This window comes from Lichenostomus cassidix, chromosome 5 (genome assembly GCF_008360975.1).
Source record: "Lichenostomus cassidix isolate B80296 chromosome 5, HeHo_3.0, whole genome shotgun sequence".
Taxonomy (NCBI): domain Eukaryota; kingdom Metazoa; phylum Chordata; class Aves; order Passeriformes; family Meliphagidae; genus Lichenostomus; species Lichenostomus cassidix.
This window is the reverse complement of record NC_139486.1, coordinates 52,880,370-52,894,056: the sequence shown is the minus strand read 5'-3', so window position 1 is coordinate 52,894,056 and position 13,687 is coordinate 52,880,370. Positions and strand designations below refer to the sequence as shown.

The window sequence follows — 13,687 nt, the reverse complement described above, 5'->3', positions numbered from 1 at the left end:
TGGGCTGCCTGCTAGCATGGAGCATATGCCTCCTACTGAAGATTTGGGCTGGGGAGGAGGCGAATCTCCTTGGAAGAGGCTGGGGAGCATTCAGATGTAATTAACACCATAGTCACCACAGCTTACTGCCACAGAAAATCATGCAGGTGGTCATTGTTGCAAAAAGGTAAAGTCATTTGACCAAAATCACCTTGTGAGCTGTGTCTGGCCACAAGCCAAGAATTCAGAATTCCCAGGCTTCAGTCAGCTCAAGTTTCAGCATCAAGTTTTAGGTCCACAAGATTATTCTTTCTGTGGCCCAGGATTCCCCTGTCCATACTGTTCTTTCCAAACACAAGGGAAGCAAGCTTTGATTCCTTCTGAACCTCTCTCATCTGGAAATAGTTTTTCAGTCTGATATGTTTCTTGCCGTGAAAATGTCTTTTTAAAAAGACATACTTTAAAAGGGGTTTTATATTAAGGCACATCTTAGTCCTTCTCATTTCCAGGACACTTGATAAAATATTACAAGATTGCAATTTATATGCTAAAGGAATTCCCAGATGGCATCTAATCAAACAATTCAATCAGAAAGCAGATTAAAATGAAATATTAGCACAACCCCACGTGTAAAATGCAGGAGCTACAGCTCTCTAGTATTTGCAGGATATCCTATGGAATGTAATTCTATTACCCGTGCTAATTTCATGCGTGTTCAGCACTGCAGAACATCTGAGCTATTGAGACCTCTCTCCAACACAAAAAAGAAGTGGTCCAAGGAAAAGTTTAACAGCAAACTACAGATAATCCTTATAACCACATCTAGAACCATTACAGCAGCTGGTTTATCCAATTTCTGGGAACAACTCTCCAACATGTAATTTCTTAAATCTGACCTTCAAGTTCAAATCAAACCCAGTCAAGCTTGCGATAATTTTTCCAATAACTTCAGTAAGTTTTGCACCATAACCCAGAATTCACAGCATCTCACAATTCTGAGCAAAAACTGATTAAAGTAATATCCTATTCTGCAGTATCTGCCACAGATATATGAGAACCCCAGTTATAATGATTTGGCAAGTAAAATACAGAAAATCCACTTAGAGATAAGGATCTGGGATTCTTATTTTATTTATTTATCTTAAAAATGAAGTAGTTTCAATAAGGCATGAGAAGTTTGTAAAGCTTTTTTTTTTTCTCATCCCCCAATATTTTAGTACTTATTAACAAACTGTTCACTTAGTTAATTTTGAAAGACCCTCTTAAACATTAAAGCAAGCATTATTTAAGGAAAAAACCATTCTGGTTTGGCTTATGGATAGTCACCAAAAAAAAAAAAGCTTATGTTCTTATCCATGCTATACTCTCCCTTGAATTAAGTGTGCCTTTTCCCTACTACTCTGAGAACTACTGACCAAAGGCACTAATATGGTTAGTTTCCTTGAAAACAAACAAGGCTATTTGAGTTTCACACCAACAAACCTGAAGGAGTTATCCTCCTCATAGGGAAAGTCAATTAACTTCGTGTGTTTTACTCTTAGCCAGAGCCTTTTGAAAAATCCCCTGCCTTCATATATGCTTCCACAGTGCACTCCACTGGCACACAGACAAGAATACATTTCCTTCTAGAAATCCATTTCAGAAATCAAGAAAAACTTAAGGACTGCATGATAGAACTTAAAACTTGAAGAAGCTGCTATAACTCATTTTCCTGGGAAAAAAGGGGGAAAAAATAATGAAAAGCAGCATTTTACTACTTTGAGCAAGATGACAAGACTATCTAAGAAATGAATGCATATACAAAATGAATGATGATATACCATATTTTAAAACATATTGATGCAAGTCAAAGCAAAGTGGCTGGGTTTGAACAGCACTACAAAGTTTTGTATATTGAGTAACAGGGAAGCTCAACTCCTACAGGATTAAACACCCTATTTGCTCCACTTGGTTCATATTCCCAGAAGACCACTTGGTCAAAGCTGTCTGGCAGTGAGCAAGATTTTTTGCACTGGTGATAGGTATCCTTCACCACATGGTTTACTCTTTTTCAGATTTAGGAGAGATTAGAATTGGGATTTGAGCATTCAGTGGAGGTTATGCAGAAGCAGAGAAAGATTGTGTACAGGCTCTCACCTACCCTCAAGCCTCCTTGCTATCCAATCCACTTGGCAGGCTGAGAGTGACACTATGATGCCATGCAGATTATGAATATATAAATGAAGACACTAAAGAACACCCAGTAAAGCAAAAGTCATGTAAAATCCCAAACTCACAGGAAAGCATCATATTATCTCCCACTGTTTGCGCACGTCTCCCAGAGCACCCATTAAAAGGGGATCAAATTAAAAGACATTACACAAAGAGAGATTGCCCCAGTTATAATCCCAAGGGGCTCCCGGCACTACAGCAGCACTAAGGGAAAACCTTCATCACCCCCAGGAACACAGAGACTCAGCACGGATTAGTAGAGTCAGGCTTATAGGGGGAGGAGAACAAGAATTCCACTCGCAGCAACCCATTTTGAAAAATAACAAATAGAAGAAAATTAAAAATTAATTTAAAAAATATTAAAAAGACGATAACAGCAAGTAGGTCTTGGCGCCGAGCCCTCGCCGCGGACCCCTTATTGAGGAAGGCAGAGGCAGGCAGGGAGCTGAGGTTTATCGCAGCCCCAGGCCGAGCCCCGCGGGTGGGGATGGCTCCCGCAGGTCCCCCCGCCTCCGCCGCTCCCCCGGCCGGGCTCCGGCAGGGCTCCCCCGGCCATGCCGCACGCTCGGCAGCCCCGGCTCTTCCGGGCTGGCCACGGCTCAGCCGATCGCGACAGACACGACACACGCACACGCAGCCGACACACAGCGGGAGGGGATGGAGGCTGCACACGGCGAGCGGCGGGCGGAGAGGGGAGAGGAGGGCAAGCGAGCGGGGTGAGGTGGTACCTTGGATGTGCTGCTTGATGACATTTTCCAAATGGTCCAGCCTTTCTATAATCCTTAAAGTGTCCCCTTTGTCTTCCTCTAACTTTTTTTCTGAGATCGGCTCCTGCACTTTCACATAAACACTGGCAATGTAGTTGGTGACCCAGCCCACGTACAGCAGGCAGACGATGTTAGTCATTCCACTCAAAATCACGCAAGTGGACACTAAAGTTTTGGTTTTCCTGGTGCACACCATCCTGAGATCCCTCCATATAGCTCCAAAAATCCTGTGATCCAGAAAACAAAAATAATCTTCGATGAAAAGAAATCCTCTCCCCCCTTTCCCCGAAACGGAGACCACTCCGAAGTCAGTAAATTTCCATGCAAAAAGTTCTCTAATCCACAGAACAAAAAAAAAATACTTGTCGCCTACCTAGAAGGAGAGGTGGGGGCGGGGAGGGCTGATAATTAGAATCCTGGCTTTGAGTGCATGAAAATAGCTGAAACTTTGCGATGGCAGTGCCGACAGCAGACAGCGAGGCGTGCCAGCCGCCCGGCTGCCCGCTGCCTTCAGGCACCGCCCCCCGCCCCGGGCATCACGGGCGCCGGCAGCCCAGTGCCCGAGCGCGGCAAACTTTGTTCCCTCCGCCGCCGCTTCCCATCGCGACCGGCCGCGGCTCCAGACTCAGCCCTCGGGAGCAGCCAGCCGGGCAGCGGGGCTCTCCCGGGCGCCGACTGACAGCGGGAGGCTCCAATGAGGAGCGGCGCCGGCGCGGGGGATGCTCGCAGGGCGGCGGGGCGGGCGCGGGGCGGGGATGCGGCGGGACCCACCTGCTCCTCGCTCGCACACGGAGCGCCGCCGGGGCCCCTCCGCCGCGCTGCCGCCGGGGCGGGGGCCGGGCCGGCGCCTCCCTCCCTGCCTGCCATTCCCGGGGCTGGCCGCGAAGGATTCTCAGCCGGGAGAGGCAGGGGCGGCAGCCGCCGGGGCTGGGAGAGCGGCGGTGTCGCCGCTCACACCCAGAGGCGTCCATTTGCCTGAGGGGCGAAACCAGAGACGTGCCTTGGACTCAGCGGAGCTCTCGGCTCCCAGCGACCACCCACTGCTGCGATATGTTTGTCCCTGAGGCTCTTGGCGTGCCCGCTCCCCGCCGAGGTGGGCTGGTGATACCGAATGGTATCGCATCCACACCAGCGAGCACCGTATCCATCCGTTCATCGCCTCCCCCACCTCCGCAGGGATACGTTCTATCAGAGAACATCCTGAATTAGCTTCAGTATCAGGGGCAGTATCAGTAACTCACAATTTAGCTCAGTATACCCATACTGCTTTCCTCTCCTCACATTTTACATCACTTTTGAAAACCCATTAAAAAGGCAAATTCCTCTCAATATTAAATCTCACTGATTTGAGAGAAGGCGCATGATGAATCTTTTCCATTCCTATTAAGTGGGGACTTTTGTACTCTATGAGATCATTTTCTTTTGATAGACTCAAGACAGAAATGTAACCAGCATATCCAGGATTAGAAACAATGAGACACGTGTTAATTAACATTCTGAAATTATTTTAAACACTTATCCAATGAAAGCAAGAGTATCAAATGTTGGAGTTTGCCTGCACTATGTAGTCACGCCTCAGAACTGATGGTGCCGCCAGGGTTTGCCCGTGTGCAGAAAGCACAGCAGGCGCCAGGACTTACTACTCTGAAGCATAAATATGTGAGTGTTCAAACCCTGCAATAACCCGAATGTACATGGCAATATCTTAAGAGGAGTAAAAGCAGATGATTTGTCTTAGAGGCTTGGGGTCATTATTTTGAAATTAATTGCAAGCAAGACCCAGTCTCCAAGAGAGAAGGCAGGCAAGTGTCCTGCCAAAAGGCAGGATGACTTCTTCCTTTCCATCAGTTGGTACTCCATAGAAACAGTAAAATTTACAAATACCCAGGCACATACAAACCAGCACCAATAGAAGGAAGCTACAGTCAACTCTGCCAACAAAGCTGAAAAAACAAACTGCCTCCTCAGTCTTCTGAGCCTCTCTGAAAACTAACTGAAATTTTGGCCAGTTTAGAAGTACTTCCTCACTGGTGACACTGAAAGAGGTGAGCCCAAGAAAACTCCTTTAGAAATTGGAATATATAACAGAAGTTATTTGAATGAGAAAACAATATTTACATTTCAAGAAAAAATATTTTTAACAATACAGGGAAGTTTGCTGGACAAACCAGTCAATGAACGAGTTCAACCTTTGTAAAAGACACAACACTGACAGAATATACTAGAACAGTTTCACCATGTACATCAGTTAATCCACTTGGTCTGCAATGAATGTTTGTCTACACCATCATTTATTTTCCTATTTCCTATCTTTGTGTAACACTTCAGTGTTACAGCTTTGCTTCAGGTAGCAAACGAGAGCAGGAAGTGCTGTGGCTGAAGCCTTTAATAATAGTGTTATCTAGACTTGCTTTAATCTTTGTAAACCCTGCCTGCGGTCACAAAATATAAATTCTTCAGCAATTTAGGCAGAGTCCAGGACTTAGCCTGGGACTTCTCAATGTAAAGCACAACTTATCTGAAATCAATCCAGGTAAGGGATGAGTAGCAAGCATTAATAAGCCATATTTTCCATGGAAGTTTATAAAATACTAATAACTAACTGCTTTTATAAACAAATATGAACCGTACTTGTTACTAATTAATGTAAGCACACCTAGAAGTGACACAAGCATTTGGAAAAAGATGGATAATGTGTCTCACAAGCTTAATAGGTTGCTTATAACAGGACATAATTGATTAACCTACAGTAACTATAAATAGTTCATTAGCCTTTTGTTCCCATCGGCTCTCTAATCATGTTTAAAATACATTTTCATTTATAACCACATTCTCCTACTACCAAAGCTGCACTCCTGTCTCCTCACTTGAGCCTTGATTTTACTGAAGCTACTCTTAAAATAGACTTCATAGGGAAGCCTCAAGATGTTTTGATACACAAAAAATGCACTTGTTTTCATGTCTTTGGTAATAACATTCTAGACAGGTCTCTTTAAAAGTCTTCTTTTATGTGCTTATACAAAGTTGGAGGTATCCAAGTTTAAGCCATTTAGAAATTGGATGGTTTTGTCCTTTTGATTTATTGTTTAGTACTGCAATCCAGATGAGACCCCTTTGTGCAATGTATTACTTAAAAACATATGCAGTCCACTTTTATAGTTTAATGGGAACAAAAACAGAAGAAGCAACAATGGGAGAATAGAAATACTGCCAGCCTCACATTATAGTCAGGGAGAGTATTAGGTGGTAAAACCCCTAAATGTTTCTTTTTTGAACATAGGAGCACAAGGTCTATGAAATATTTTCTTTTAAATCAAAGTGGTGTTTTCTGATTCAGGTGTTTAAACTTGAGGCAGTACAATCCACTGTGCAGGTAATTAAAATATGTGTCCTGATTTTATACTGCTCTGCTATATCATGCTATGCAAATTATTTCACATTATTATTTCACATTTCTTAAAACATGTATGTATTACAGGCTTTAATGTGGATTTCCCCCAGCTACACTGCTGTAAAAAGGCTCAGTTTCAAACAGTGCTGAGGAATTACCCTCACAATCCAGTAAATGATGCAAGATAAGTGGCAGCTGGAAAGTGACCTGTAAGTAATTCAGTTAGTATTTCTTACTTATCCTTATAGTCATGGAAGGGAAATGTTTAACAACTATATTTTTATTACTGCATTTTGATGCAGGTTAAAGCATTTTTACATGTAAAATGGTCCTTGAAACATGAGAACCAAAAATACTTATATTTCTTATACTTTGTAAGAAATCGGTGGAAAAGCTTAACTTTTAAACTTTATTTTTATCACATTCTATTCAGATTCTTATTTGAAATCCTATTAGTTTGTGGAGATATAATCTTCATTATTATCTAGTCTGAGGAGATTTTCTTCTATTACTTCTTCCCTCTCACCTGTGGTTATCACATCTTTTGTTCAGAAAGGTGATAAAAAAGTCCAGAGGCACTCACTAAGCAACACAGCATTTTACATTGTGGAGAGAGGTGACTAAACAAATTTAGGAAAGTCTGAATTACTCTGAGAAGGTAATTTTTTTGGAAGCTCTGATGTCTGAGCCTGCACACACAAATCAAGACCTGTACATCTCGAGCAGAGATAACCCCTTCTGCCAATGAGCTCTTCCCAATAGTTCAAATTATAAAACTGAGGTTTTAGCTCCTCAAAAGAGGCAGCTTTCTGTACTTTGAAGGTAAAGGTCAGAAGTTCAGTCCCCAGAGAAGTGATCCGATGATCTCTGTTATCTATTGTCCCTAGTCATCACTCTCTCTAATGTTAAACCAATCTTAAAATTTTATTAAATCATAAAAAGACACATGCAGGTATTGCAGAGATGTCTGCATTTTCTGGAGCTGGATTTTGGAGTAAGGGATTTGTTAAGTGGCTGTTGTAAGCTAATGAACATGAACTAAAGGCAAAACAACAAAAAAGGAAGAAAAATAGGAAAAAAAAAGATGAATGAATGAATGAATGTATGAATGAATGAATAGTAGGAAGAAGGAAAACAAGAGAAAAATAAGAATTACTTTTCCCTGTTATGCTGGGACACATTATCATCATCTTCATTCCTCTGGCATTTTCCCTCTTCCCTGTTACTCTTTCTCTCTTGCCTTATTTGGGTCCATATCTGCTTCGTCCTTTTACCATTATTCCCTGATACCTTTTCCACCCCTCATTTACAAATCACCACTTTCCAGTTTACAGTAGTTCTGTGACACATCACCCTTTGTGACATTTTTAGCCATCACCAACTCATTTAGGTCACGCAGGGCTCCTCATTCACTTCTTGGCAAAGACTGCCCAGCAGAACACCAACTACAGCAAAACTCAGCTCCATGTGGCCACTGCAGCCCCCCAGGGAGGAGTTAATGTGGTGTCTAACACAGACATCCAATGGCATTCACATAACCACATCCATGAATCACAGAATCCCCCAGGTTGTAAACGACCTCCGAAATCATCCATTCCAACCTCTGACCCAACACCCCTGTGTCACCCAGACCATGGCACTGAGTGTCACATCCAGTCATTCCTTAAACACCTGCAGGGACAGTGACTCCACCACCTCCCTGGGCAGCCCTTTTCCATTTCTGAACACTCCTTCTGTGAAGAAAATCCTCCTGATGTCAAACCTGAACCTCCCATGATGCAGCTTCAGGCAGTGTGCTCTCATCCTGTCCCTGCTTGCCTGAGAGGCCAACCCTGCTTGGCTACACCCTCCTCAGATTAAAAAGCAACCTGCAAAGAGCTAGGGGCACATGGATGCTTGTTGTCTTCTCCATCACCCGATTCATGGCTTAGAAGGCATTTTCCAGCTCTTTTATACAGTTGCTATAAAATTCATGTCTGTATTTTCTGTTTCCAGATGGCATTTTCAATTCTCAGTGTTTGCCAGGCTTATCTTGTCCATTTGTCTTTCCAAAATGTTTTTCTATCAAAACCATCAAAAATCACTTTCTGCTGTAATTGATCTCTGCTATGCTGCTTTATTATTTACTTTTATGTGCTGGTATGATTTATTTTTTTTTCTGGCAGCATTACACTGCACCATTTTTTTGCCACAAAACTCTGAGTTAATCCATCTCAAGTGACTCATTTGTGACCAGCAATTCACCAGCAGGACTAAAAGATGCAACATATGGTCATTTGCAAATGGCATGTCTACAGTTTCTCAGAGAAGCATTATGTTCTGTTCTCTTCAAAGCTGTCATACGTCTACACCCTACACCTCCAATGACAACCTTGTCCCTAAGCAGCTTCAAGTCTCTTCATTTTTGGGTGTTAAACCTTGGAAACATTTGAAACAGACTTCCCGAGATTGCAGCCCACTCAATCTCTGAATCTTTCTATAATCAGATGCAAAAAAAAAAAAAAAAAGGTAGTAAATGTAAAATAATTTGAGATATCTAGAAATCTTGGCTTTCTCAAACCATTCCTCAATGCTGTTTTTTTCCAATCTTTAACTATAATTATACAAATCATTGTACTATGTCAATCAAAAGCTGAGGCAGCCAAATATCCTATTTCCAAATACTGTCTAGCTCTGAATATTGAGGGACAAGAACAGCCCTTTTGCCAGGCTTTGCCTGGAAAAGCTTCAACACATTTAATGGCTTAAGGGCTGTCTGTGTCAGTGGTTGCAAGCAATTGCTTACATTAACTGTGCCAGCAATTACAAATTCCCAAAGTTCTGAACTGGTCCCTTCTCATAGTCCAAAGACACATGGACAGATTGTGCAGGACTATCACAGACTCCCTTCTTAGGCAGCTCTTGGCCAATGTGAGTCTCATGTATGCAGCCCCTTCTCACATGACAGGAACTCCATACTTCAATTAAGTTTTGTAATTTTGCTATTTCATCAACTTGTCATTCAGGGTCATGGCTTCTCCCACCTTTTGCAGTTGGCTTTAGAAATTACTAAGGCTGTGGTATCCTCACTATTTACATGCTTGTCTGATCACATCTGCATATGCTGAACAATGCAGATCCCAACCTCCCCTGCTCATGACTGTCTTCTCTTTGGAAACTGATGATTTCTTCCTATTCTTTGCCCTTTCTGTCTTAATCAGTTTTTAATGCATGAATGGAGCTTCTCCTTAAGCATAATGGGTGTCAAGAGCCTTTGGAGAGCAAACTCCTGGGAAGGCTTTGCAGCCCAAGTACCAATTGAATCCAGCATCAACTATCATTATGCATGTCCTCTGATGTCTCAAAAAAGGAAAAAAATTATTTAATAGGTGGAAAGTGACTTCCTTCAATTGCTCATTAGAGAACTACTTTTCTAGACAGAAATTCCTTAAAAGAAGCCTAAAAATCTGGAATACTCAATTTCCTCCCATTTCTGCCACACAGAGGGAGATTATTTCTTCCAAATTCTCTCTTTTCTGAAGGCTTGGATCTTCATACTGTTTCAGAGGAATTGACACTGAAGCATTCAAGAGCATTATGCCAGAGTAAAGAGAGGTAAATGAAACCACTACTGAGGATTAGAAGGGTTGAACTTCAGAAGTGACTGTAAACTCAAAGCAGATATCTGAGAAAATGGAATGTTAAATAATTGTCCTTTTTAATCCAAATTGATGGTTAGAACTAATTAATTTCTTCTGTAGGTACAGTTTATTGTTCAATCAGAATTTATAAAAAATTGTATTATGCTGGTTTAGTGGTTTAATGTCAGGTAGGACAGACACCATTGAAGGACAGTGCCGGTGAAATCAATTGGTTTAACTCTTCCATTTCCCAATCAACATTATCCAAATAATTTAAAAGGTGAGATTTAGCCAGCTGTCCTTCAGCCACTGGTTAGAGTAAATGCATGAAAGTTTCTGTTGATACTCTTGCCAAATTTGTATCCAAGTATGCAATTTAGCTGAAACATAGATTCTAGAACTTGAGACTGCTGAAACAATTTTCCATATGACACATTTTTTTCATTAGATACTGCAGCCACAGCTTAAGCAAACGAACAATTCACCTTAAAATACCTAAAATATGTTAGTAATTAATTCTCTTTCTTAGATAGATGTAAAGGTATTCTGCTTTGGGTGTATCTTTGGTTAGTTTTTAAAGGATTTGGTGATGTCCAGGAGTTACTTTTTATCTGATCTGCTCATTGCATAAAAACCACAACCAGCAGCACCCCACTGAAACAAAAAAGAAAGCCCTTGTGCCACTTTTAAACAGAACTGACTTCACAGCAAAAAAGCTTTCAGTCCAGCTTAGTATTATAACAGCTCTCACAGTATGAGAGGAGATTGAAGTTTTTATTTAGTTAGGCCTGGAATATCACTCTGCTCCAAGAATGTCTAACAAAACACCTGTGCCCTGCTCTGAGGAACTGCAGAGGGAATGGTCTTGTAATGCCAACAGTTCAGATTTGTATAACCCCATCACCTCAGGGGTTTGTGGATTACTTTGCTCTTAAGTTGCTACAGATTTTAAGAAAAAATGTAAACCTGCAATGAGGTCTGGATGCAGTATCCAATCTTAACCTTCAGACACAACTTCTGTTACTTTTGAGTTCCATTCTCCTCTGCCTTGAGGGCTCTAGGACTTGAAGGGTCCTTGCGATTCTCCTGCTGCAAAAGCAGCCACATCCCAGAACTGCCTTGCATGGGCTGCTCCAAGTCTGTCTTCAAAGGTGAGGCTGTGCTTCCTAAAAAGCTCCTCCAGTACAAATCATCTTCTGCTTTCCAGCCTCAGCCTTTTCTCCAGGCTATTTCTTGACCTTTCGTCTCGTACAGACAGTCTGTGACACAAACCAGCAGGTTTTTGCTGAACTGCTGCTCTCTTTAGTAGAAGGATAGAAAGAATAAGGAGAGCAGCCCCTTCAAATGCTCTAAAACTGAGCAGCCCTCATTGGCACAGCCTCTTCTACTGCCTGAAGGTCATTGCCACACTTCTCTGAGGTGGGCAAGGACAAGAGGGAGCAGATGCAAACCCCTCCTTCTCAGTCATAGGTTTTTAGGAACCTTTTTAGGTAGAAATTGTAGCTTTTCGAGTTCAAAAAAAGCTGGTTTTTTGGGTTTTTTGTTTTGTTTTTTGTTTAAGGCAAAAGCATCCTAGTAGTCTTTTCCCCCCAAGTCATAGCTTTCAAGAAGCTTCAAGTTCACTAAAGTTCAGATTTTCCATACATTGCTGTGGTCTTTTACTGTTCCCTACAAGACAGGATGCAGGGAGCAGCGGTTCTGCACATTGAACTCCAGAACAGCAGCAAAGGAGTAACATATTAATACTTCCAACAGACTTTTCCTTTTGTTTACAAACAAAGAGAGATGCTTACAGAAATTACCAAATGAATAGAAAAGGAAGCCTGCAGAGCAAGCATTGGATTAGAGCCAAGAGTTTTTTCAGGAACCAGTATGGCACCAGCAAATGGAGATCACCCACTACAGGATTTGCAAATTTCTAGGTGTTTCTGGAGTCAGGTAGAACAACAGATTTTAGAACTGCTGAAGAGAATATTTTAAAGCATAAGCTTCAGACAACTTGTGAACCTTAGTTTTGAATAAAGGCTTGTAACCACACAAAAAAAAAAAAAAAAGTTTGTAGAATCTCCTCTGCAGTTCCAACCATAGAAGACTGTTGTTTCCCTACTAAAGAACAATCTTCCCTGTGGTGTACATTGCAGTCACATGCACATAATCTTCTGCTGTGGAACTCTCACACTCCTTGCATTTTTTTTTCCCCCATGGGATTCATATGTTCCATATTCATCAGCACAACCAATTAAGCACTAAAGAGCACTTCAAATATCATTTAGTGAAACCTGCAAACAGCGAACATTTCCTCTTCTGTGACATCTTCATGGTGCCACAAATCAAGATATCTCCATGTTTGACATGGACAGGGATTAAGATGTCTACATAGGTTAGAAACATCCTTCAACATGTTGAGATGAAACACAAATAATTTCACTTCTAAAATTTCAAGATCAACTTGAAGCATGAACTGCTCATGAAAGCCTTAAGAAGTTCACTGAATCCTCCATGGAAGTCAACAAATTCTCAGTTACAGAGACACTCAAACCCAGTCAAGCCCTGGCAAAGTGATGTGACAAATCAAAGTAACCTCAAAACATAGAGTAGCATTAACTTTTTCAGAGAACTCACAATGTGTCTTTGAGCTTAAAGAGTTATATGTAAATCACAGTGAAAAACAAACTAAGGAAAATAACTTGGTACTTTTAACATGAAGAAATGGAGCACCAGTTTCCCCGAGATTTTGCTTAGCTTGAGAGGACTGGGCTTTTCAAAGCATTAGCCTTTCACTGCAATGAAAAGTTGTAGCAAAAACAAGAAACACAACCATTTTAGAGGGAAGAGTTACCATGCAGCTGGAAACACTGTCACAGCTCTGCAAAAACTCTGGATGCCAGCCTGAGGTGAAAGTGAGTTATCTGAAGCAAGGAAGAAACAGTTTCATTGTATCTCTGTGGGTTGGGGGCACAAGGGGTAGAAACAAAAGGCTGTTACATAATTGGGAAGATTTCCAGTCTAAACCCGGTTTCACATACAGCCAGGTCTAGGCTCCACTCGGAATGTTATTTACAGCTTAATTTACAGCTTGAATTTTTATCAGCACAACACATAGACACAATCCACAGCTTCTTTAGGCCAAATAAAAGCTACAAAATTCATTTTCTAACAGGTACCTAGCGGTTCACTAACCCACAGCTTTCACTCACATGATCACATGACGAGGTTACAAAAATGCCAAGACTTTTTTTGACAGGACGACTGCAAGTGAGAATTCAGTTTTTTTTAGATAAGCTGAAGTGGTTTCACCCTTCCTTGTATTGTCTTTTCTAGTCAAGTGCAGAAATAAACAGGACTCACATTGTCATTATTGCTACCCGTTTGTTCATTGCCAAACTCATACCGGATGTCAGAATATCAAGTTGCTTATTCCTTTGCTGGTCTTCAGTAGCTTGCACACTGAGAAAAATATTTCTTTTTTATAAAATCACCTACTTGCATGCAGCTCAACACAGGAAAGGGCATGAATTTCTATTTGCCTCTCTAAGTTCAACTCGCAGCATGTTCACACACAGAATAAGTAACCACCAACGAGCAACGCTTCAAGATCATCTAAAGAAACAAGCAGCTGGACTGCCCTGTATAGATATTCCAGTTTACCCTCTTGTTCTTTATGCTGCTTGCTCTATAATTGCTGGAACAGTCTTGTCTGCCCCACAGAAAACTTCCTA

At 41.6% G+C, this 13,687-nt stretch overlaps 1 protein-coding gene across 3 annotated transcripts in view; it reads right to left on the bottom strand.

The window, feature by feature from the left end:
• Positions 1-13,687, bottom strand: part of GALNT18 (polypeptide N-acetylgalactosaminyltransferase 18) — a 225,186-nt gene that overhangs the window by 196,939 nt on the left and 14,560 nt on the right. Inside the window, exons 1-2 of one of the 3 annotated variants that reach the window (XM_085063107.1) lie at positions 3,331-3,634; positions 2,919-3,184 (exon numbers count right to left, since the gene is read on the bottom strand). The exons of 1 other annotated variant lie outside the window; for it this stretch is intronic. In XM_085063107.1, the coding sequence (XP_084919233.1) occupies positions 2,919-3,153 (235 nt within the window). In that variant the 5' untranslated portion in view covers positions 3,154-3,184; positions 3,331-3,634. Of the gene's footprint in view, positions 1-2,918; positions 3,185-3,330; positions 3,635-13,687 lie in introns of those variants that run through there. One more of the 3 variants, XM_085063106.1, reaches the window with a different exon arrangement.